The following is a 27537-nucleotide window of genomic DNA, read 5'->3' as shown; positions in this document are numbered from 1 at the left end:
CTAAATTTGCACATTCAAAATGTGAACTTGCTGGACTGTGGTTTATGGCATGTAAAAGGGAAAAATTTGGGTTAAACTAGTTCCTGACCCACACCACCCTCATGTTAGTGCCACCCGGCTCCCCCTACGGCCCCCGGGGTTAGCACCCAACATGCAGGGACTTTACCTGGAAAACGAGAGAACAGAGAAAACCTCTTAAGCGAAAGGCGTCGCGGACGAGGCGACACCACGGTAGGAGAGAGAGGGGGGGTGACAGCTGAGAGAGGGGTGGGGGGAGCCAGAGCAGAGAGACAGAGAAGCTCTTTAAACACGTCACACATCAAAATCCTGCTGAGACAGTTAAAAATCATTTGTCGTTCAGACACTATGGTAAAGTATTTTTCTTAAAGGGGAGGGTTATGTTGTTTGTAGGGCTGCCAAAGTTGTCGTGACAACTTTTGAGGTCAATTAAAGGAGTAGTGCACCCAAAAATTAAATTCTGTAATTATTTACTCACCCTCATGTGGTTCCAAACCCATACGGGTTTTTTTTCTACCCGTGAAATTTTTAAGAGCTCATGTTAATGCAATGACAGTTCATAGTGTACAACATCTGTCAAGCTCCAAAAAAAGCTAGAAATAACACTATAAATAATAGTCCTGTGAAAGCCATACGATAGCTTTATGTGTGAGGAATAGGCCGAATTATGGTCTTTATTCATTAAAAATCTCTGTGAAATCTGTTCCTCACACAAAGTTATCATATGACTTTATTTATTGTTTTGTTTTTTGCACTTTTTACGCTTTTTACGTTCTTGGAGCTGTGTGAAAATTCTTAAATTCCTGTTACATAAATCCAAAAATAATATGGGTTTGGAACAACATGAGGGTGTGTAAATGATTATAGAATTTTAATTTGTGGGTGAACTATCCTTTATGACCTTTAATGTGACATATGTCTTGTATGCAATGTTTCTTAAAGCACACAAAGGCACATTTAGAGACACGCTAAAGCACATAAAGGTGATGTTTGACACACTGACAGACTGCGGCACAGCTGGAGGTGATGGCACACAATCAGACAGCATCATGACACAATCTGACACTCGGCCCGCAGATGTCCTTGCAGTCAAACGTATCCTATTCATTCCTTTATTACATGACAGCACAGACTAAACTTACAGTGACAGATCATGACAAAGAGCTTGAGTCTTTGCTTGGACAAACTCTAAAAAAGGTGCAGCAAATACATCAACAGATATACAAATCATCCTCCCCATAAATCAACCTTAAATAGCGTTTATTACAGAAACTGGTGTATTTATTCATAATTAATGAACAGCAGTTTATAGAGGGACATTTACACTGCAAAAATCATTTTTATAATAATATCAAAACATCTTAAATCTAAACATCCTTAAACAAAACACATTTACTTGAGAAACAGAATAGTGCAAGATAACTATTTCAGAGAATATATCTTGAGGTTTATTTATCTTACCCCATTGGAATTTGTTTTAAGCATAAACCTGATAGATGCATGCATAAAACAAGAAATTAACTTAATTAGCTTAACTTAAAAGAGATATATTCTCCACAAACAAGTCTTCATATCTTTTTCAATTTTGCTTCTCAAGTAAATTTATCTTGTATTTAGGATGTTGAGACACTTTCACTGGTAAACAAGAAAAGAATACAGATTAAGGAAATATATAATTCTTTTAAGTGTAATGCACAGTTTATTTTATAAAAGGACATTCAACTACAGCAAATCACATTATACTGACTTTTTTGTTGTTTTTTGTTGGTATGTTTCACACTCTTTAAAAGAATAGTTTAATGCATAAAGTGCAAGTCAACAGGGTCCAAAACGTTCAAGCTCCAAAAAGGACATAAAGGCAGCATAAAGGTAAAGCGCAAGGAAGTGTAATCGAGCAATTTATGATTGTGCCAAGGAGACTGCAGGTGTCAAGATTTATAGTGAAAAAAGAGTTACATTTTAGTCTATCACCCAAAACCAGTCATATCGCTTCAGAAGACATGGATTAAACCACTTGAGTCGTATGGATTATCTTTATGCTGCATTTATATCCTTTTTGAAGCCCATCGACTTGCATTGTATGGATACAAACATACATCTATTAAAATATCTGTGTTCTACAGAAGAAAGTCATACAACTTTGCAACGACATGAGGGTGAGTAAATGATGATAGAATTATAATTTTGGGGTGAACTATTCCTTTAAACCAATTGGAGAAAGCAAGGGTGAAAAAGACAAGTAAGGTAAAATACTAACCCAGGGATGATGCAGTCAGAGCCATGACTCCATAATAAGAAAAAGGGCCCGTTTCAAACTTCATATTCTCATTTCCTGCCTCCACTTCCACTCGACCCTAAAGGGACAAAGGAGAGTTTGTTAGTTTGTACTTGTCTGTTGTGAAAATCTAGAACTTCGAGGTATGTCAGTGTTACACTGATGCCATTTAATTTGTTCATTAGATGGATGCTCATCATTGTAAACCAACCAGCACACGACAGGGGTGCAAACTATTGGAGGGACACCCCATAGGATTTCCCCCATAGGAAGTAAAAACAAGCACATACTAAACAGCTTTTTTTTCCCTTTTCTCCCCAATTTGGAATGCCCAATTTCCAATACGCTCCAAGTCCTGGTGGTGGCATAGTGACTCAATCCGGGTGGCGGAGGAAGAATCTCAGTTGCCTCCGTGTCTGAGACCATCAATCCGTGCATCTTATCACGTGGTTTGTTGAGCGTGTTACCGCGGAGATGTAGCACGTGTGGAGGCTTCACGCTATTCTCCGCGGCATCCACGCACAACTCACCACATGCTCCACCGAGAGCAAACCACATTATAGTGACCAAGAGGAGGTTAATCTATGTAACTCTACCTTCCCTAGCAACCGGGCCAATTTGGTTGCTTAGGAGACCACTCAGCACACCCTGGATTCGAACTTGCGAATCCAGGGGTGGTAGTCAGCGTCAATACTCGCTGAGCTACCCAGGCCTCCCCTAAACAGCTTTACATTTTCATATTACATAAGGAACATTGTAACAGCGCTTTCAAATAATATTTCAGTGGCCTTAAAAGTGTGCAAACAGAAGAGGTAACCATAGCAACAAAAGACTGCTTGAGCGCTTTCCTTCAGTATTGACAAAACAAGCATAAGGGGATAGTTCACCCAAAAATGAAAATTCTCTCATCATTTTCTCACCCTCATGGCATCTCAGATGTGTATGACTTTCTTTCTTCTGCTGAATACAAATGAAGATTTTAAGAAGAATATTTCAGCTGTGTAGGTCCATACAATGCAAGTGAATGGTGGCCAGAACTTTGAATTCTCAAAAAGCACATAAATGCAGCATACAAGTTATCCATAAGACTCCAGTGGTTAAATCCATATCTTCAGAAGCGATATGATAGGTGTGGCTGAGAAACAGATTTAGTCCTTTTTTATTTTATTTTTTTAAATCTCCACATTTGACCAACCCTGACCAGAAGGTGGCAAAATGCATGAAGACTGCAAATTGCCAAAAAAAAAAAAAAAAAAAAAAAAAACAACAGAAGAAGAATGTGAAAGTGAAAGTGGAGATTTATGGTAAAAAAGGACTTAAATATTGATCTGTTTCTCACCCACACCTAGAATATAAATTCTCAAGATATGGATTTAACTACTGGAGTATGGATTACATTTATGCTGCCTTTATGTGCTTTTTGGAGTGTCAAAGTTCTGGTCACCATTCACTTGCATTGTATGGACCTACAGAGCTGAAATATTCTTTTAAAAATCTTTGTTTGTGTTCAGCAGAAGAAAGTAAGTCATACACATCTGGGATGGCAAGAAGGCGAGTAAATGATGAGTGAATTTTCAGTTTTGGGGGAACTAACCCTTTGATATTATTTATCACTTTATTATATATTTACATATCTCAGAAACTCAGCGGTTTGTATAAAGGTCTTTAAAATGCAGTTGAACGAACCTCAACAGATTGTGATTCGAAAATCCTTTAAAAAACATTGACTCCCCTTGAACATCATCGTATAAATTGCACACAGTACATTACATTTTGTTATTCATGTATGTCAAAAATAATTTGGAGACAATGGTCAACAATGAGTACAGAGCTAATCAAATGATTAAAGAGTAAACATACTCTACGCAAGTATGTAAACTAGATTTTGTGCGTTGTTGCATTCTAAAATGTGTCAGAACACAATTCATAACACATGTACGAGTTCTTAACGTCGCCACAAGGGGCGCAACAGCGGACATTATTGTGAACTGTCTGCTTCTAGACTTTTGAAGGCAACTCTATCGAAGGTATTTTTACCGCCACAGTAACGCAAATTGCACGTTATCTTTGTACAGTTTGTTTAACCAGACTACGCATTGGCAATGAGTGTGTGTGTACTTGCGTAAAGAATGTTTCTGACCGTAGCCACGTAAAAGATAGGACCACACGTTAGCTAAGAGGAAACTGCTGATATTCATTTAAAATACTGTTGGAGATTAAAAAAAAAAGCCATTTCTTTTGTAGCTTTCATAGGATATTTTTGTTTCTTTCTGTGCTGTCCTTTGAGATATTGAAACCCAAAGCCCCACCTGAGTCCACAGCAAGGAGTAGTTCTTAAATAATGAAAGAGTCTTTTATAAAAGAGTCTAACAAAATGTTTAAGTCAAATACTCCTTTTTTTAAAGGTCTCAACTGTTGTTCTTGAAAAAGAACCAAATGTTTGTCCATAATTAAAGACTGAATGGCACAAATCCAACTAAAATTCCCACAAGGAGGGTGAGCTGTTTACTTCTAGCATGGTAAAATCAAAGCTGTGCATGAGCAGTATGTCAAGGTGCTTCTGTGAGCGCACACACATCATTTCCAATGTCTCTGGCGTCATATTTACATAATTTTCCGCCCCCAACGGTGATTCACCTTTTCCTCTCATTCTCAAAAACCGTTGCCAGATCTGTGTAGATCGGATAGCATGACACAGATCCTGTCACTCGATCTGGCTCTCATCTGCTCTGCTATCTATATTCAGGTAGCCACCACAAACACAACTAAGCTAACCAACGCTTTACTGCCTTCTGCTGTATGACAGCAAATCAGAGTGGAAACAAATTAAACTGTACGTTTGTAGGACATAGCAAAACAAATTACTGAAAGGACTTGACACTGTTAACCAAATCTTAACATTCATAAACGTGAACTGTAATATATTAGAAAATAAGTCAATTAAAGTTTTTATAAAATACAATTAAATTAGAGATGCTTGTCTTTATCAATATGTATCATTTTTAAATAAAAAAAGTCTGATATTGACAGGAGATAATATTAGACCTTATTGTTTCCAATTCAAACTATTTTCCTGCCAGATTTCAAAGTACTAAACATTCTCCATCTTTTCTACTTCTCATTATAAAGTTTGATGTCTGCGTAATATTCGCTGTGTTGCTGTATGTTTTCCCCACTAACTTCAATTATTTAGTTTTTTACACACTGAGGGATGAGTTGAAATGATTGGAAACATTTTGCAGTAAGGTTTTATTTGTTAACAATAGTTAATGCATTAGATATTATAAACTAACAATGAAGAATACATTTGTAGAGCATTTAGGAATATTTTTTATGTTAATTTATGAAAACTCAATTGTTCATTGTTAGTTCATAATGCATTAACTAATGTTAACGCATGCAACTTTTAATTTGAAAATGTATATGTTGCAATTAACATTAAACAAGATTAATACAAGCTGTTTTTGTTAACTAATGTAGTTACCTAGTGTTATCAAATACAACCTTACTGTAAAGTCTAACAAAATTATTTTCTTTCATAACCAACAGCTAATGAGTGTATATATAACCCAGAATTTTTTTTTTTAAAGGCATGCAAGATTTTAGTTCAAAACAGTATAGACTTATGATATTAGATATCATATTCATTATCGGCCATAACATCCAATTGATTACTGGCCAAAATTTATATATTGTTGCATACCTACTTATTATGATTTAGCTTTGAGCGCTCAGTAATAATATGTTTTGATACCTGATTTCAATGTACAATATGATTTTTCTTACTGTGACCAGTATTATTTTGTTTAAAAACAGTGAAAACAGCATCAATTTATAGTCATCAACAAATCAGCAATAACAAACAATTATCTGCTCTCGGTATCAGCTAACATTTCTATAATCACTGCTTCCCTAAATTAAATAAATTATTAAGCAACCCAATATGCCCTTATTTAATATCACTGAGTCTTTTTATACAATGCTCTGCAAACAAAACCAGCACATTTGATAAATGTTGTTTAATGAATGTATTTGTACAAAACGAATTTTGAAATCTTTTAACTTAATTAGAGACAGTTTTACAAATGAATAATAATAATAATAATAATAATAAATAAATAAAAAAACAGTACACCCTACTTTTGTCACCTAGTCTTCATATACAGTTAACTGCATATAAAGCATGCATATATTTTACATTTGTTTTATAAATGCATTTGTACAAACGTCTAATTCTGGGATCTTATTTTGACTCTTTAAAATAAGCTAATTAGGGACAGATTCACTCTGGAAATCAGCAGATGTTCTTGATTTAAATGAGCCGAAGGAGTTTTGGTTTTGGCCAGTATGACGTAATGCACATGGCGTTTGTGCTTCGTCTGCCATTGTGCTAGGGGAGATGATAAACACACACACAGAGACTCTGAAAGGGTTAACCTTGTCCTGGCTGACCCCTCGCAGAGCAGCGTGCAAATCCAGGATGTGATTTACTGATCTCCTGCGGCCCGTATGTAACATCGCCCTGTGACCCGTCACAGCTCATTCCACCTTTGCCATCTTCAATCTAAAAGGGATAGATCATCCAAAAATGGAAATTCTGTCATTATGAACTCACCCCCATGTTGTTCAGAATCCACGACTTTCTCCCGTTGAACACAAAATGATATGTTAGGCAGAATGTTAGCCGCAGTCGACATTCACTTTCATTGCATCTTTTTTAATACAATGAAAGTGAATGGTGACTGAGGCTAACATTGACTCAAGATGGCGCCGAGTATGGCTTCTGCGTTGCGAGCTCCGACACAACATGGTAGTGTTTTGTTTGTTTTGTTTACAATTCTTGTGTTTTTTTGTCTTGGATGTTGTCTGCCTTATTGTCTATGACAGACAAACACTTTTGGACATTGGTTCAGCAATTTCACACCGTAAACCGGACTTCAAATTCCTCAATGCCGACCTGCTGTTTACAAACACGCAAGCGGAGCCCTTTGTCTGGGCAGCCTGGACGCGGAAACGCAGGAGGAAAACGGGAAACAGACCCTGCGTTCTCATCAGAGTAAGACGCCGTGCAAATCGATCCCCACTACCCAGTATTCTACTGGCAAATGTTCAGTCTCTGGATAACAAGCTCTGCGAGCTGAAAGCGCGGATCTCTTTCCAACGAGAGACGAGGGACTGCTGCATTATCTGCCTTACGGAAACTTGGATGTCTGCGGAGATTCCAGACTCAGCCATTGAACCCGCGGGATTCTCCGTGCACCGAGCGGACAGAGCGAAAGACCTCTCAGGTAAAAGCAGAGGTGGTGGTGTATGTTTTATGATCAACAAATCCTGGTGTGATCAGAGGAACGTACATTCTATTCAAGTCGACCATTCTGGCTACCGAGGGAATTCACAGCGGTCATTATCACTGCTGTGTACATCCTGCCACAAGCCGACACAGACCGGGACTCAAGGAACTGTATGGGATTATAAGTGAGCAGGAAACCGCGCACCCTGAGGCCGCGTTCATTGTGACCGGGGACTTTAATAAAGCCAGTTTCAAATCAGTCACACCAAAATACCACCAACACATTAGTTTCAACACACGAGGGGACCGGGTTTTGGACCATTGCTACTCTCCCTTCCGGGATGGCTACAAATCCCTCCCTCGCCCACCATTTGGCAAATCGGACCATTCTTCCATTCTGCTTCTGCCCGCTTACAGGCAGAAACTGAAACAGGAAGCACTCACCCTCAGATCGATCCAGTGCTGGTCGGACCAATCAGACTCTACGCTACAAGTCTGTTTTGATCACATGGACTGGGAGATGTTCCGGTCCGCCTCTGATGACGACATCGAGCTTTATGCTTATAGCGTAATGTGTTTCATCAGAAAGTGCGTAGAGGACGTTGTTCCGACCAGAACAACACGGATCTATCTGAACCAGAAGCCATGGATAAATAGCGATGTTCGCGCGGCACTTAATGTGCGGACCTCCGCTTTTAATTCCGGGAACGCGGAGGAGCATAAACAAGCAAGTTATGTCCTCCGAAAAAGAACAGTACAGGAACAAGTTTGAAGGACAGTTTAACACCACCAGCTCTAGAAGCATGTGGCAGGGAATTAACATCATCACGGACTTTAAAGGGAATAAAAACTCTGCCATGAACACCGCTGCCTTTCTCCCGGATGAGCTAAATACTTTTTATGCTCGTTTTGAGGGAAATAACACCGCCCTCGTGGAGAGAGCTCTCGCGGCCGAAGCTACAGAGGTTAGCTCACTCTCCGTCTCTGTAGCGGATTTAACCCGATCCTTCCGACGGTTGAATATCCGCAAAGCCGCGGGCCCAGACGGCATTCCGGGCCGCGTCATCAGAGCGTGCGCGAACCAGCTGGCTGGTGTTTTTACGGACATTTTCAACCTTACCCTCTCTTTGTCTGTAGTCCCCACATGCTTTAAAACATCCACCATTGTGCCTGTTCCAAAGCAATCAAAAATCACTTGCTTAAATGACTGGCGTACTGTTGCTCTGACCCCCATCAACAGCAAATGCTTTGAGAGACTAATCAGAGATTACATCTGCTCTGTGCTGCCTCTCTCTCTAGACCCATTGCAGTTTGCTTACCGCAACAACCACTCCACTGATGATGCCATTGCATCTACAATACACACTGCTCTCTCCCACCTGGAAAAAAAGAACACTTATGTGAGAATGCTGTTTGTAGACTACAGCTCAGCATTCAACACCTTAGTGCCCTCCAAGCTAGATGAGAAACTCTGGGCTCTGGGCTTAAACAGCTCGCTGTGCAGTTGGATCCTGGACTTCCTGTCAAGCAGACGCCAGGTGGTTAGAATAGGCAGCAACATCTCCTCATCACTGACCCTCAACACTGGAGCCCCACAGGGCTGTGTTCTCAGCCCACTCTTGTATTCCTTGTACACACATGACTGTGTGGCAACACACAGCTCCAATGCCATCATTAAGTTTGCTGATGACACGACGGTGGTAGGTCTGATCACTGACAATGATGAAACAGCCTACACACTGGTGTCAGGAGCACAACCTCTCCCTCAACGTCAGTAAGAAAAAGGAGCTTGTGGTGTACTTCAGAAGAAAAGACAGAGAACACAGTCCCATCACCATCAATGGAGCACCAGTGGAGAGAGTCAGCAGCTTCAAGTTCCTGGGTGTCCACATCACTGAGGGACTCACATGGTCCATCCACACTGAAGTCGTTGTGAAGAAGGCTCATCAGCACCTCTTCATCCCGAGACGGCTGAGGAAGTTTGGAATGAACCGCCACATCCTCACATGGTTCTACACCTGCACCGTAGAGAGCATCCTGACTGGCTGCATCTCCGCCTGGTACGGCAATAGCACCACCCACAACCACAAAGCATTGCAAAGGGTGGTGCGAACTGCCAGACACATCATCGGAGGTGAGCTTCCCTCCCTCCAGGACATATATACCAGGCGGTGTGTGAAAAAAGCTCGGAGGATCACCAGAGACTCCAGCCACCCAACCCATGGGCTGTTCTCACTGCTACCATCAGGTAGGCGGTATCGCAGTATCAGGACCCGCACCAGCCGACTCCATGATAGCTTCTTCCCCCAAGCAATCAGACTTCTGAACTCTTGATCTCCCACGATCAAAATACATCAGCACTGCACTTTACTACTCTTATATCTCACACTGGACTGTCATAAATTATATTATTATTATATTATATTCTCTCTTAACAACTTACTATCAACCGACAGCCTGAATGTCAATACAATACAATACAACCTACTGTACATTCTATATATACTTTTTTTATTGAATAATGTGTATCTATATTGTGTGTATTGTATACTGTACAGTGTATGTTATTATTTGTATATTGTGTTGTGTGTAATTATGTGTATATTAGACTTTAAATTGTGTTGTGTTAATTTGATGTTATTGTAAATTGGTATGTCTCATCACTGTCACGACTGCTATGTTGATCGGAACTGCACCCAAGAATTTCACACACCATTGCACTTGTGTATATGGCTGTGTGACAATAAAAGTGATTTGATTTTTATTTGATTTGACATTTTGCCTAACATATAATTTTGTGTTCAACAGGAGAACATCATACGCATTTGGAACAACACGGCTAAATAACGGTGAACTATCCCTTTAAAGGGTCATGAAACCCCATTTCTCCACAATTTGGCATGCCCAATTCCTAATGTGCTCTAAGTCCTCGTGGTGGCATAGTGACTCGCCTCAATCCGGGTGGTGGAGGACGACTCTCAGTTGCCTCCGCATCTGAGACAGTCAATACGCTCATCTTATCACGTGGCTTCTTATTAGGTGCGTTACCACGTAGACCTAGCGCGCTGTGGATGCTTCATGCTATTCTCCGCAGCATCCACGCACAACTCACCACGCGCCCCACCGAGAGCGAGGACAACATTATAGCGACCACGAGGAGGTTAACCCAACGTGACTCCACCCGCCCTAGCAACTGGTTGCTTAGGAAGCCTGACTGGAGTCACTCAGCAGGCCCTGGATTCGAACTTGCGACTCCAGGTGTGGCCAAAACAAATTTTTTGAGATGTCAACAGATATGTACCTGTTGCACATCACTGAAAACAATTATAGCACACATTATGATTATTGTTAAGGGTAAAGTGATTTTTTCCTCCCCTTTTCTCCCCAATTTGGCATGCCCAATTCCCAATGCGCTCTAGGTCCTTGTGGTGGTGACTCACCACAATCCGGGTGGTGGAGGACAAATCTGCGTCTGAGACAGACAATCCACACATCTTATCACGTGGCTTGTTGAGCGTGTTACCGCAGAGACCTAGCGCATGTGGAGGCTTCACGCTACACTCCGCGGCATCCACACACAACTCATCACGCGCCCCACCGAGAGCGAGAACCACATTATAGCGATCACGAGGAGGTTAACCCAACGTGACTCTTCCTACCCTAGCAACCAGGCCATTTGGTTGCTTAGGAAGCCTGACTGGAATCACTCAGCACGCCCTGGATTTGAACTTGCGACTCCAGGTGTGGTAGTCAGCATCTTTACTTGCTGAGCTACCCAGGCCCCCCCAGGGTAAAGTGATTATTGAAAAAAGATTTTTTATCCATTTCGTTCTTCAGAGTATATGCAGTATACGTGTAAATTCTGAGATGTGGCTGGTAGAAAAGTACGCTAATATGTCATTCAATTCAGTGTTTATCCACATTATTCATGAGAAGGAATGCTTTCATCCTATCACAGTGCTGCCTCATGCATGAGCTTGCATTACAGTGAGAATTCAAACTCATTCACAGACGTAATTCACGGAACAGAAATGAAAGGGGCTTTTACACAAAACATTGTGGTGAGATCGGAATCACTCACTAGATTGGGCCGCAGTCGATGTCCGAAGTTCTGTTACTCACGCTCCAAACATGAAGCAGCTTAAAGACCATCACGTCTTCTCAAGAAAAGGATAACACAACAGCTTGTTTAAAAACAGAACACAATGATGAAAACCGAAATCTCAAAGTCATGTCAATTCTCTTATTGGTTTCTATACATTGTGCAAAAGTTAACAGGATTTAGGCCTACAGGGTTTATCGGCGCTCTGTCGTCAAGTTATCCAATACTGGATAATTTTACACAGACAATATTAGTAAGCGATCATACTAGAGTAGGGATGCACCGTTCTGAACATTTTTGACAGATACCGATTTTAACAAAAACCTTTCGATATTTTGCCACTTACCTTATTTTTTCATCAGATTACTGTTTTATTTATGGATTATGCTTTAATGTTGTACAAAGAGGTGCAAAAGCCTTTTCACTGTTCTAACAGTAAATCTTTTCCATTGAACATGGATTGGATCTGTTGTACAAGCCAACATTTTAAAGAGAGCCTAAATAAAAGATGAAAAGATAAAAAGATAAAAACAATACAAAAAATAACTAAATATGATAACATGAAGATTGATCTGAAAAAAAAATATTATTTTGTACTCCAAATACATTTTTGCACTGTTTTTGCTATTCAAAACAAAAGAACTCACATTTTACATGTATGTACTGTATATGATGGAACATTATAAATTCATACTATGCATATGTTGGGCAATTCAATGGAAATGTCAACAACATCATGGAAAAATAAAAAGGAACAAACCCCCCTTTTAAATTCTGTATTATAGTGGTATAATGGATTATGCCGTCAAGACCGCTAGAGGGCGCCGCTTGCTCACACAGTGCTGACTGAAGGGCTGAATGCAAAAACGCAGCCTTTTAAGGTTTCGTAATCACGCAAGGCCATATTGCAATTTAAATCTTAATTTAATCAATTGTGCAGCATTAATGAATATCATACTGATGTTTCAGAAGTCAAAGTCTGCTGGTTCCAAAACATTTTGTATGGTTTCCCTCATCATGTAGCCTATAGGTAAGTACCGCATTCACAACGGTCATGTCTGTAACGCTGGTTTTTCCTCATTAATGAGGGAACAGGAAAGAATAAAAATTAAATATTACATGTTCTTAGGAGTGTCAACTCTTCAAATATTGTGGCTATTACTATTTCAGGATTGTTCATTTGAATTCACAGAGTTTTTACAAAGTGTGTTACTAATTATTTAAATCAACCATCGGTTCTTCATTTCAGCATTTTAATGCTTATAACCGATACGCCTATGGTAACTGGCCGATAAATAACGGCAGCCGATACATTACTAGAGTCATGTTAAAACATATGTTTAAATATTGCAGCTGTACTTTTGAAACAGTGTTTTTTTTTTCTTTAGAAAAAGAGGGATAAGTCCAAATTATTTTCTGTGGTAATCAACATTATGCCACAAATACTGTCAATGAATAGAGTTTAACATGAATTAAATTCAAAATTCCTTTTAAATTATAATTAAATTCCTTGTAAGAATAAATCAGTATCTATGAATTTATATTAGGTCTCTAGGCACTCCTGTATTAGGTGGCAAAGCCTGCATTCACTTCATTCTCAAAAGTTTAAACAAATTATAATAAATCTTTGATTTGAAATACTGTTCATATACAGCATACAGATATACAGCAAAGTGAGCCAAAACTCTGCTTTTGATTTGTGGCACTTTGGTGTATATCAATCATGGGACAAAAGTATGAATGTGAGAAGAGTAAAGACGACAGAACAGCTTTTGTTTCCTCTCACGTTTTGAGCTTGACCCCCTCCCGTCCTCCCCACCCACATTTTAACATAATTTCACACCCCTTTCAAGTCTGATGTGTGAATGACTGGTGCTGAACAAGGGGGGTTTCATGACACTTTAAGCCACAGTTTTAGCAAAACTAAGCTGTGGCGTATATATTAATCAGGATGAATGGAAAGTATACAGAGGTCAAAAGGTCATTCTATTGTGTTGATCCCTGCTGTACTGTTTGAGTTCACATGAGTCAATGTCTATATATAAAGTCAAGACTGTTTCCATCAATCTCCCTTCTAAGTGGACGGTTTCTAGAATGAGGGCACGGATGATGCACGGCTTTGATTGGTTGTGCATATGATTATGTGTGCGTTTGTGTTGTGAGCTGGCAGAAATGGGGCGGGATTAGAGCTGTAATGCACAGCATCCAGTTCTTACGTAAGAGGGATCAATTAGTGAAGGGCAGGCCTGTATGATGCAGCTGGGCCTCTCTAACTAAACCTTACAGTGAGGTCACAGATGCTCCATCCAGCCCTGTCTGTCTCAGTGCAATTCTACACCAGCTTCAGTTACGACGATTTCTATGACTTTTCCATGACCTTTCCAGTTGTTAGGGATTACTGGATAAGGATTTTTAAAAATCCTTTTGATTCAGAATGACTCATTCTTGATGAATCATAATCAATCATTCAAAGAATGTTCTGGGTTATTTACAAGTTAAGCTCAATCGACAGCATTGGTTGCAAAATTTTGATTAGCACAATAAGTTATTTTGACTTGTCCCTTGTTTATTTGTTAAAAAAAATAAAAATAAAAATAAATAAATGAAGCAAAAATCTGGGTTACAGTGAGGCACTTAGTGAATGGGGCCAATCCGTAAACATAAAAATACACACAGTTTCAAAAGTATAGCCACAAGATGTAAACATTGTGTGTTAACATGATTTTAGTGTGATAAAATATCGTTTTTATTTTACCGACATTGCATCATCATGGCAACAAAGTTGAATATTGGATATAACTTTACGCAGATAAGGTTAGTAAGCGATTTCATTACACTAAAATCATGTTAACATGCATAATGGTTACGTCATGTGGCTATGCATTTTGAAACAGTGTGTATTTTAGCATTTATGGACTGGCCCCATTCACTTCCATTGTAAGTGCCTCACTGCAACCGCAATTTTTGCATTGTCTTGTATTGAACCCTGGAATATTCCTTTCAGATCAACTTGTGAACCAGTTTAACTGATGCATTAAAAAGAACAGATTTAAAAGCAGTCAAAAGAAGCAAGCAAGTTTTATTCTAGATAAGGACAATGTGGTGAGCAGGGCGGAGCCGTGCGGCGTCTGGGCAGAGCGAGGCCAGGAAGATAAGTAGCGAATGACTTCCATCTGCGTGCCACACCGGCCTCGCATTCCAGCGAGGGGAGGTGGGAGTATTTAAGGAGAAGAGACAGCGGGGCAGACGGGAGAAAGATGCACGAAGCTTGTAAGGAAATCGCTTACTCTTGTGTGTATTTTATGATTTGACGCAGCTGGCTGAAAAGCAGTGTGTTTTTGTTTCTTTACACACTGAAAAGTGTTATTAAATGTCTATGTGTTTGTCAAGCTGGACCCAGCTTCCTCCTTTGCCATCGTTAATTGTTACAGACAATATCTAGCCGATTAAATATTTTAGTGTAACTAGTGTAAATTGTATAATCATGACAGACATTTGTGACTTTTCTTAAAAACTGCCTGATATTTGCAAGTTTCCATAACTATGGGGACCCGTTACTTGTCTGTTTTATTTTTGTCCAGTTGTTCTGTACTTGCTCACACCTAAATGTTAATAAAGCACAAGGTAGAGATGTGAAATTCTGACCAATGAAAGGCAGAGAGCAAAATCTATGTAAGACTGACACTCCTGGAGCGTACGAGAGGGGTGAGTGTCCTTCACATGGTCAAAATTCTCTGAGGTTACATGTAATCTACGGAATAACATTGCACCAGCCCTAGGGAACATATGACTTTTTAGTGTCGTGCCATTAACTGCCTCTTGTTCTCCCAAACCTTCCACCCTTTCAAGTGCTAAAAGTCCTAGACTTGTGCAATAGGGTATAGTACATTTCTCAATTATTTCATAATATAAGCAGGAATTGATTTGGTATTGGAATTCTGCAGATTTAATGATCAGTTCGGCACTAAGTGTCACCCACCTGAAGGATTAGGACGAAATAGTCGACAGGTTTTCCACGCTGATATAAGTAGTGCTGTTGTGCACGCTTGTCGTCTTCGTTGAACTTTACCGCCTGAATGACATCTGGATGTTTGAGGATTCGTAGTAACACCTTATCTGAAATCTGGAGTGGACTGAAGATAGTCACCTCTGAAGAGAAATGGATAACAATATATAAAAAAAACTGTGGCTGTGATTTGCAATAGACATTGCCATTGACGTGAACAGAGGTGGAGGTTCATAGAGTAAGGTGATAATTTGTCCGGTATGGACTCAACGGCTGTGAGCTCACCTGTGGCGAGGAATCGGTGTGCAGCAAGCATTAGCTGAGGGGAGATCTTCAGCTTGGATTCCCTCTCATGTTTAAAAGCAGAGAAGTCCCTTTTGTTCTTGTTGGGATCCACTTTCTTTCTGTTACGATTGTCAGCTAGAAAAAAAATACATTCACAAACACATAAATAATCACTGAATCAATTAACAGGGGGCGGAATGGTCTGTAATGCTGCTTATATCTGTTACTTGGCCAAAAATTGTAATTGCTACTAATTAAAATAAGAAAAACAATTAGTCATCCTCTGACTATAGGTTTGAGGGTTACACCCTTACAAAAAAAGTACCATAGTTGCGACAAATACCGTAGCTATGACAGCTATTTTTACTACTGTAAAATCATAATTGTTATAGAATTTCTTTTTTGATGTCAGTGGTGACTAAAATTTACCAGTTTTATTGTAGTAACATGGTTCCCACATCTTTTAACCAATACGTTTCCATGGGTTTTCTAGTCATACATGATTACTGGATAAGAATTTAAAAAAATATTTTACAGAGATTGCAATATACTATGAAATAACTTACAGATGGAAGCAACTAGAAACATTTTTGTTCTCCACAGAGAACTTTTAAACCTTTTATCAATTCCAGACCTGTAAATTCCACAATAATTCCAGATTTTTCATGTTTGTGAGAATCCAGTTATAAAGAATTAGCTATTTTAGCAGAAACTTTGTTGATTAGCATGGTAAATTGTTGTAAATTGTTCATGCTATAGACTGGCTTCAGTACCAAAAAGAATTCTGGACAGAATGAGACAAAGCAAGAATATTATCTTGATAAAACGAGACGACAATGCAAGAGAATTATCCTGACAAAATAAGACAACAAAACAATTATTTTGATAAGACAACAAAGAATATAATTTGATATAATGAGACAACAAAGCAAGAAAATTATCTTAATAAAATTAAACAAAAAAGCACGAAAATTGTCTTGACAAAACGAGATAAAGGAAATTCTCTTGATAAAGTGAGATAAAGCAAGAAAATTCTTTTGAAAAAACAAGATGACAAAGCAAGAAATTTATCTTGACCAAAAGAGATGCCAAAAAAAAAAAAAATGATCTTGATAAAATGAGACAAAGCAATAAAATTATCTTTACAAAATGAGACAAGGCAAGAAAGTTATCTTGAACAAAAGAGATGACAAAGAAAGAAAATTATATTGACAAAACGAGATGACAAAGAAAATTCTCTTGACAAAATGAACGATAAACTGACACAACAAAGCAAGAAAATGATCTTGACAAAACAAGATGACAAAGCAACCAAATGATCTTGATAAAAATGATATTGTCGCTTGCTAGCCTGCTTAGCGTTGCTTATTCTTATACGTTCATCATTTTATCCTTTGCCATTTTATAACGTGCTTCAGGTTTTCCCGCTTTGCTACTGTTTCAACTGCGTGTAATTTACAGCGCACACCCATTTTCTCTCTTTTTTCTTTTCCCGTTTGTCTACATCTCGTGTCTCGACTGCATGCATTCGTTTTCTCCACTGTGTTTTACATGGATTATTGCATCAATCTCAAACATCTGTTGATTAGGAACCACATCGATCTCAAACCCTCGCTGGTCAAGAACAACCATAACAACAACAACAACAAAAAAATGTGGTAAGTTATGGCATCCTCTCATGTTATTTCTTCCTGCATTGCCTACCACATGTTTACTATAGCTTCTTCCATCAGCAGTGAAGCATTTACATGTATTAAATGTAAGGAATTAGTCAGGCTGACGGAGAAGATTAATGAGTTAGAGACACGCATCCGAACGCTAGTGGAGGTCAGTGAGAAAGAGAAGCCAGTAGATACTGTTTCGGATGCGGGTAGTACAGCAAGCAACACACACACACTTTGGTTTAGGCTGTAGAGCCCCTGCAGCAGGACATTTGAGTGACGTCTCGGCAGCATACTCGCTCAGCAAAGCGACACCAATCTCCCGTTCCTGTTAGGGTTTACAATAGATTCTCCCCACTCAGTGATGCACCCACTGAGAATCATGTTGAAAGAGCCTTAATAACTGGTGATTCTATTGTAAGGAATGTGGAAATAGAGACTCCAGCCACAATCATTAAATGCACTTCCGGGGCTCGAGCATCTGATATCCGATCAAATTTACAAGTGCTGGCTAATGCTAAACATAGATTTTCTAAAACTGTTATTCATGTAGGCACTAACGATGTCTGGCTTCGCCAGTCGGAGATCACTAAAGATAATATTAAAGAGGTGTGTGAACGGGGGCCTGGGTAGCTCAGCGAGTACTGATGCTGACTACCACCCCTGGAGTTGCGAATTCGAATCCAGGGTGTGCTGAGTGGCTCCAGCCAGGTCTCCTAAGCAACCAAATGGGCCCGGTTGCTAGGGAGGGTAGTGTCACATGGGGTAACCTCCTCGTGGTCGCGATTAGGGGTTCTCGCTCTCAATGGGGCATGTGGTAAGTTGTGTGTGGATCCCGGAGAGTAGCATGAGCCTCCACATGCGGAGTCTCCACGGTGTTATGCACAACAAGCCATGTGATAAGATGCGCGGATTGACGGTCTCAGAAGCGGAGGCAACTGAGACTTGTCCTCTGATACCCGGATTAAGGTGAATAACCACGCAACCATGAGGACCTACTAAGTAGTGGGAATTGGGCAGCAGAAAAGGGGATAAAAAAAATAGAGGTGTGCTCTGGCCCCCTCCCTACACGTCATGGTGATGAGGTTTATAGTAGATTAGTGTCACTGAATGGCTGGATGTCTGAGTGGTGCCCAGAGAATAGCACAGAATTTATAGACAACTGGAAGAGTTTTTGGGGTAGACCCGAATTGCTAAAGAGAGACGGACTTCATCCCTCCAGGGAAGGTGCTGCTCTCCTCTCTAGTAATTTGGCTCATAGTCTTAATAGTGATAGTATTTGACTAATTGGGGCCCAGGTCAGGAAACAGACAAATTGGTTAATCCGAACGTCTGCTAGCTGCCTTGAGACGTCACACAGGTCACATAAACTACAACACATAGAGACTGTATCACATAGATATCACATAGAGACTGTGTCTGTTCCTCGAACTCCCAAACACAAACTCCTCACTAAATCATTTAGAAAAAATGTGATTAAGGTCAAACTTGGGAAAAAAAAAAAAAAAAAAAAAAATTTTTAAGATAAACATCATATAAATGTAGGGCTACAAAACATTAGATCTTTTTCTGCCAAAACACTAATTGTAAATGAAATTATTACAGATCATAGTTTGGATGCGCTCTGTTTGACTGAAACCTGGCTTAAACCGGATGAATATATTAGTTTAAATGAATCTACTCCCTCAGGATTTTGTTATAAACATGAGCTTTGCCTGAAGAGTCGAGGAAGAGGTGTTGCTACAATTTACAGTGAAGTTTTTGGTGTTACTCAGAGGACAGGATATAAGTTTAAGTCTTTTGAACTAATTATGCTTTATGTGACACCGTCAGATATAAATAAAAAAACTCCTTTGCTACAGTATATAGATCACCCGGGCCTTATTCTGATTTCCTTGGTGAATTTGCTCATTTTCTATCAGATCTAGTAGTTAATGTAGATAGAGCTTTAATTGTTTGTGAATTCAACATTCACATATATAATGAAAATGACACACAATGATACTCTCTTGGAATCAGACAAAATGTGACAGGACCAACTCATCGCCATAATCATACGCTAGATTTAATTCTGTAATATGGAGTTGATGTTGATACTATAGAAATTCTACCGCAGAGCGATGACATCTCAGATCATTACCTTGTCTCTTGTTTGCTGCGATCAGCTAATGTCACTCAATCTACACCACGCTATTGTTCAGGTAGAACTATTCTTTCGACCACTAAAGATAGCTTCACTAATAATCTTCCAGAATTGTCTCACATACTCAGTAAGCCAAAAAGTCTAGAAGAACTTGATGTAATAACAGAAATATAAATACAGTCTTCTCTAGCACTCTTGATAGTGTCGCCCCCCTTCGATTAAAGAAAATTAAAGAAAAAAAGCCCACACCATGGTACAATGATCACACTCATGCTCTCAAGAGAGCAGCTCGGAAAATGGTGCACAAGTGGAAGAATACAAAATTAGAGGTATTTCGCGGTGCATGGAAGGATAGTGTCTGTAGCTACAGACAGGCATTAAAAGCTGCCAGGTCAGCATATTTGAGCAAACTCATAGAAAATAACCACAACAATCCTAAGTGTTTATTCAGTACTGTGGCTAAATTGGTTAGGAATAAAGCATCGACTGAACCAGATATTCCTTTGCAGCACAATAGTAATGACTTCATGAATTTCTTTACTGATAAAATTGAAATAATCAGAAATAAAACTGGAACTATGCAATCAACTGTCAAAAACCTCTTAAAATAAGCAGCTAAAATATAATTTGATATTTGATGGATGTACTGTTACGTCGTCTTCTATAGCGAAGAATGTAAGTGATACCAATCTGTCCTTTGAAAATCAAATTACCAATGTTTGCAGAACAGCATTCTTCCACCTCAGAAATATTGCTAATTAAGACACATGCTCTCTGTTGCTGATGCCGAAAAAATAATTCATGTGTTCATGACCTCAAAACTAGATTATTGTAATGCATTACTGGGAGGATGTCCAGCAAGTTCAATAAATAAACTTTAATTGGTTCAAAATGCAGCAGCCAGAGTGCTGACTACAACCAAGAAATATGATCATATTAACCCCATTTTATCACTGTTACACTGGCTACCTGTTAAATTTCGTATTCTATTTGTTTCCCTGTCTCAACCTCGGGATTCATATCCTGAGGTCACCAGAACTGGCTGGATCCAGCTCCGATCCTGCTTGGTGTCAGACTCCACTGCTATGTGTTTCTGAGTGATGACGACTAAATGCAGCCGGTGCCAGCCAGACATCACTTCAGTCTTTAACGATGGACTTCAGAGGATGAACTGATGCCATCTACAACTTTAAGACATCAGATACTTCATATGCCATTGCCTGAACCTTGGATTTAGGATGGACCCCACCGAACCTCACCGAAATGACCTGCCGGTTGAACTGCGATGCACCTCATTGATCTCGGCCTGCATCACCTCGGTCTACTGATGGACTACACTCTTGAAATGGAATACATAGACTATCATTTTATTGCCAACAAAACCCTTCATCAGCCAACTAACAAAGGACAATGCATCTATGTGAACTTCTGCAGTTAATCCAGAATGGACTTCAAAGACATCAGTCATTAATCTTACATTTCATACTAAATCTTTTTTTTTTTTTTAAACATTGGACCTTAACACTTACTTAGTTTACTAATCTTAAACCATGACCTGCACTGCACATAAATAACTAATATTATATTCATGATGTTAACCAGTCTGGAACTGGCCCCCACAGTGAGTCTGGTTTCTCCCAAGGTTATTTTTCTCCATTAACCAACATCTTATGGAGTTTTGTGTTCCTTGCCACAGTCGCCTTTATAGATATTACAGTTTCATTTTCTGTTAATGCATGATTTTCTGTAAAGCTTTGAAACGATGTGTGTTGTGAAAAGTGCTAAACAATAAAAATGACTTGATGACAAAACAAGACGACAAAGAAAATTATCTTGATAAAACAAGATGAAAAGGCAAGAAAGTCATCTTGACCAAATGAGATGACAAAAGAAAATTATCTTGATAAAATGAGATGAAAATTAGACTGATAAAACAAGATGACAGAAGCAAGAAAATTATTTTGGCAAAACGAGACGATAAACCGAGACAAGAAAGCAAGAAAATGATCTTGAAAAAGAGCCAAGAAAGCAAGGAAATAATCTTGACAATATGACAACTAAGCAAGAACATTTTCTTGACAAAACAAGATGACAAAGCAACCAAATTATCTTGATAAAATGAGACGGCACAGCAAGAAAATTATCTTGACAAAACGGGACGAGAAAGCAAGAAAATGATCTTGATAAAATGAGACAAATACATTTTTCTTGACAAAATTACATTATAAAGAAAATTCTCTTGATAAAACAAGACAACAAAGCCAGAAAATTATCTTGGAAAAAAACAAGACGAGAATGTAAGACAATTTCCTTGAAAAAACTAGATGATAAAGAAAGAAAATTATATTGATAAAATTAGATGACAAAGCAAGAAAATGATCTTAACAGAATGAGACAAAGTAAGAAAATGATCGTTAACGTACTATAGAGATCAGACTCGTCCAGGATCTCAGATTTGATGATCTCCTCAATAACGTCCTCCAGCGTGACCAGCCCCACAACCTCATAAAACGGATCTCCTTCTCCTTCATTATTCACCTTCTGAACGATAACCAGGTGAGATTTACCTGTGAACAGAAACACCTGAGTCACAAACCCACGGACAGATTTGATTTATATATTGTATTCTGGCATCAGATTTGATGCCAGAATACACGTTCATCTCAAGGAAAATGGAGGACAAAATGCACTACAGGAAATATTTTAATTACAAATTAATGGCTATTTAAAAGTGATTTAAAAAAGATTTAGTTGAAACTTGGCAAAGACTCTCATTAAGTGGGTGCAACATAGTTTAAAGCACATTCAGATTGAAGCACCGAATGGCCATACATATTAATGAGCTCATTTATGACTGCAAAGGCTGAAATCCCCATGTTTTGAATTATTAATAATTTTGCTCTAATTACTATCAGAGGGGCCGGATCAATCACAATTATTTAAGCAATACTAGACCATTAGTGTTTCATGTTTGTTGCCAAGAGAGAATCTACTAAAGTAGAGAGTGCTACTAAACTTAGAGTTAAGAGCTTAAGAGGTGGAAATGACGAAGATGTCTAGTGATAAGATTAGAAAAAGAAAGAAAAGCGAAGGATGTTACACACTGACTTTCACAACCATTTAAAAAGCAGTTCTCTCTCAACATCATTAAACTAAAACTGAATAATATTGCTTCTGTGCAGTAATGAATGCAGGGATGCAACGCTCATTTCTTCTGAGATAAACTGTCCTTAGAGGGATTCACAGTACATGATCAAGCCTTGTTTGTGGTATAGAAAGTGGCAGAAAAAAGCAGATTGCTTGAGGGCTGATCTATTTTGTATTTTTGCTGAGATACTTCTGTGGGACCAGCACTTTGCAATCACCCACATTTACTTACATACTCATAAACATGTTTAAATTCATGCATATATCAGTGGAGTTCACTTTAAACAAATATCAAAACACATTTAAAGACTGTATTAAGGGTTTGGATTAGTGGTCGACCGATATATCGCCGAGGCCGATAAATCGCCCGATATTCTGACTTTTTTTAATTATTGCATCAGCCGATAAATTTTCCTGTTTGGCTGATTTTTTTCAATAGATCAGCGGTCATTGAGTCTGTCCTCTGCACTTCAGTAACTGCCTGGTTTTGTGCAGCTACGAAATCAGATATCAGAAGACTACAAAGGACAGATTGGACTGCTGAGAGGAATATTGGTTGCCCCCTGCCCTCCCTTCAAGAAATATACACTTCCAGAGTGAGGAAAAAGGCTGGTAAAATCACTCTGGACCCTACTCACCCTGCCCACTACCTTTTTGAACTGTTGCCTTCTGGCCGACGCTTCAGAGCTCTGAGCACCAGAACCGTCATTGTCCCATTGTGTATTTCTATATATACTTTATTTTCTATTTTTATTTTTATTTTTTTATTATTATTATCTCTGTCTTGTTGCTGTATTGTTTGTGCACTGGAAGCTTCTGTCACCAAGACAAATTCCTTGTATGTGTAAGCATACTTGGCAGTAAAGCTCATTCTGATTCATATCGGTCGACCACTAGTTTGGATGTACGGGTTTATCATGACATGAAGCCAAATTAATGTCCTGTGTAGAACTACGTGCATTTCACATCAGTTTTGTCCTTCTGTGGCTTCTCTGCAGTGCTGCAGTGATTGGTACAAATAAAAAGATTTCAGAGGGACTTAATGTCAATCATTTTAAAGCTCCGCCTACAAAACTCATGTATAATCTAACAAATAAATACTTTGCCACAAGACTCTAGGGCAAATTTCTGTTTCCACACAAATCTGGTTCTATTGATCTGCATTTTGTAATTAATTTGTTTCAACAGTTTGTACTAAACTGTAAAAGCACAATCATCATGTCAATAAATAAATAATAATAATTAATAAAAAAGCTAAATATTTAAAAACAGTGGGGTTCAAAAAGTCTGGGACAATAATTATCTGTGAGTTTTTTTATTTTTTCATTTAAACCTGGCAATAAGCAGAATTTTGATATATTTAAAGGGATAGTTCACCCAAAAATGTAAATGCTTTCATCATTTACTCACTCTCATGCCATCCCAGATGTGTATGACTTTCTTTCTTCAGCAGAACACAAACAAAGTTTTTTTTTAGAAGAATATCTCAACTCTTTAGGTCCATAAAACAAATCAATATTCAAGTCCTTTTTTACTATAAATCTCCACTTTCACATTCTTTTTGTTTTTGGCAATTTGCTTTCTTCGTGCATATCACAACCTACTGGGCAGGGAGGAGAATTTATAGTAAAAAAGGACTTAAATATTGATCTGTTTTTCACCCACACTTATATCTCTTTTAAAGACATGGATTAAACCACTGGAGTCATTTGGGTTACTTTTATGCTGCCTTTATGTCCTTTTTGGAGCTTCAAAGTTCTGGCCACCATTCACTTTCATTGTATGAACCTACAGAGCTGAAATATTCTTCTAAAAATCTTCGTTTGTGTTCTACAGAGTAAGAAGAAAAAAAAAAAAAAAGAGTCATACACTTCTGGGATGGCATGAGGGTGAGTAATAGATGAGAATTTTCATTTTTGGTTAAGCTATCCGTTTAACCCAAAGAAACATTTTGATCTAAAATGAAGTAAAATACAAGTATGTGAGCAAATATAGTGAGTCAAAAGGTAAGATTCTGAAAAAATTTTAAGGTCACTAGTCAAATGTAACATATTTGTGTAAAGGGAGGTTTCAAAATGTCCTTTTCACTCAAATTCTTATGCTGATAACATAATTTGCAATTAAACATTTTGTTTTAGAACACTGCAAATTAGAAGCATTTTCCTTAGTAATCTACAACTTTTGGACCCAATTGAAATTAAAATAAATATTTTAATAATATATGAACATTGCTTAAATGTTTTCGGTGAGCTGATGGTAAAAGTGTGTGGGAGTTTTGTGCTGTAAAACATAGTGAGAAGGCAAAATCTCTGCCAGCATTTGATTGCTGGATTGGATGATATTGTGTATTTTTTATGAGTGACAGGTGCATTTGGCAGCATGTGCTTCCTCTGCCATTTGAAGAGAAGAGCTTCAAACTGATTGTAACCTGATACGGGAGCATATGGTTATTGATCCAGCTGCCAGGGGGGGAGAATGAGCAACCATTATAATCAATGGTAGGACAAAAACAACTGTGCATGAAGCAAAAAAAAAAAAAAAAGGTACGAGCTTTGCGAGTTCTGTGCTATAACGCCAGGGTCTGTGGATTCCTGGGGTCCCATGAAGTTAGTGCAGGGGGCCCGATATAAGACGTAAAGACATTTTACAAACATTTCAAAATTAATGTCAAAAATTAGTAAATGTTTTTAACCACTTTTTATTCCTTCAAAGACACGTCTGCTTTAGTTAGGTTTGTTGCATCTACTTAATTACACATCTAACACCACAATGGCGCATAATCAAAGCATCACTAACCTTTCTTAAACTCCTCCAGCATGGCATCCAACTTGGTGTCATGGAAGACAAAATTAGCCGGGTGGTTGTAGAACTTGGTGACTGTTTTGAGTGTCGTGCAATCGTCTGGGTCAACGAAGGCCAAGTCCTTGACATACAGGATGTCTACGATGTTGGAGCGTTCCATGTCATACACGGGTATCCGTGTGTAGCCACTTTCCATGATCTCAGTCATGGTGTTGAAGTCCAGCACCGCATCAATGTGAATCATGAAGCAGTCGCTTAGAGGCGTCATTATGTCCTCAACTGTTTTGGTTCTCAGTTCTAAAGCACCTTGTATGATGTTCATCTCTTCCTTGACTAGGTCGTTGTAGGGTTCGGTGACTTTCAGCATCTCCACCAACTTCTCACGGTTGTACACGGTGCCAATTTCCTGCCCAAGGATACAGTCCAGGAGCTTGCTGATTGGAAATGACAATGGAAAGGTGAGCAGCATGAAGAACTTGGTTAATACAATGGTGTTGGCACCCACGGCCAAACCGTGGCGAGAGCAAAGTGCTTGTGGCACAATTTCACCAAATATGACAATGCCAACCGTTGATGCCAGCACGGCACCCAAGCCAGACCCAATCAAATCGTCTATAAGGATTGTCAACGTAGTGTTCACCAAAACATTTCCAAGCAATAATGAGCAAAGCAAATAGTTGCCCTTGCTCCGGATGGGTTCGATTTTACGCGCATACTTCTTCTCCTTACTGGTGCCACAACTCTGCACGATGCGAAGCTCCATTGGGTCCAAAGCCATGAGCCCAAGATTGAGTCCACTGAACATGCCTGACAGCATCAGCAAGCATGACACCAGTATCATCTGAAGCCAAAGAGGCAGAAGAGAAGCTTTTTCCTCCACAACTATCAATCTACCATCATTATCACCCAAAATAACCCATTTATCATCCAAACCCTGCCTGACACAGAGGCTGTAGGTCTTTTCTCGTTCACTTTTACGCAGTGCCTTTATATACACACTCACCAACCCTGATGTACCTCTGCTGCTCACATTCATATAACTGCTGATACTAAAGTCTTTGGTGAAATCTTCACAAGTCCTGTTTGCTACGTCACTGTCACCCGTATCCACGTCCTCCGTGAACCTGATGTGGGATGCTGCGTCCGGGCTCAGATGTACCCCATAAAGCCGGAGCAACACGCTGCTCTCCTCCGTCACCTGGATGAGCCCGTCCTCCGTGGTGCTCGCCGGCTTCTCGCTCCTCTCCAGCCGCATGCCCAGAATCTGACTGCTCGAGCCGGGGCTCGGTGTCTCCGTTCTCCCGCCGACAGAGCTCCAGAGGAACACGATGAAAGTTAGAAGACACCCATGTCCGCTCCGCTCTGTTGCCATGTTTGTTGCGATCGCTCTCTCTCTCTCTCTCTCTCTCTCGCAGTGTCCGAAATCGTTCACTCATTCACTCATTCACTCATTTCGAATATAGTGAATGGCAGTGAGCGCACTATGTCACAGCAGTGAGAGAACGAAATGAGTGAGTGAATTCGGACGCTGACGTATACACCGAGCGTCGGAGCTCTGGGGCTGTCGCAGAAACAACGTCACATATGAACTTTTAACCCTTGAGCGACCTTCGGGACATTTGTGTCAATGCCAACGGCATACATTTTGTCAAAGGAGTGTTTTTTTTTTTTTTTGTCTTTTTTTTTGTCTTTTTTTGAGGAATTTTGATATTTCAATCTCAGTTCCTATAATACATGTATAAAACGCTGTGTACACAAAATAGTTACACTCAGGACCTTAAGGACAAAAATGTCCCCATTGAAACCCA

The 27537-nt window shown here is 39.2% G+C and overlaps 1 protein-coding gene across 2 annotated transcripts in view; it reads right to left on the bottom strand.

Annotated features, from left to right (window-relative positions):
• Positions 1-27265, bottom strand: part of LOC127433773 (metal transporter CNNM4-like) — a 41537-nt gene extending 14272 nt beyond the window's left edge. The window contains exons 1-6 of one of the 2 annotated variants that reach the window (XM_051685958.1): positions 25724-27265; positions 22204-22347; positions 15977-16111; positions 15665-15834; positions 2276-2372; positions 167-256 (exon numbers count right to left, since the gene is read on the bottom strand). In XM_051685958.1, coding sequence (XP_051541918.1) covers positions 167-256; positions 2276-2372; positions 15665-15834; positions 15977-16111; positions 22204-22347; positions 25724-27101 — 2014 coding nt within the window. In that variant the 5' untranslated portion in view covers positions 27102-27265. The remainder of the gene's footprint in view (positions 1-166; positions 257-2275; positions 2373-15664; positions 15835-15976; positions 16112-22203; positions 22348-25723) is intronic. The other variant, XM_051685959.1, reaches the window with a different exon arrangement.
• Between the last annotated feature and the right edge of the window lie 272 nt (positions 27266-27537).

Source organism: Myxocyprinus asiaticus, chromosome 43, assembly GCF_019703515.2.
Source record: "Myxocyprinus asiaticus isolate MX2 ecotype Aquarium Trade chromosome 43, UBuf_Myxa_2, whole genome shotgun sequence".
In the NCBI taxonomy this organism is placed as follows: Eukaryota; Metazoa; Chordata; class Actinopteri; order Cypriniformes; family Catostomidae; genus Myxocyprinus; species Myxocyprinus asiaticus.
This window is presented reverse-complemented; position numbering and strand designations above follow the sequence as displayed.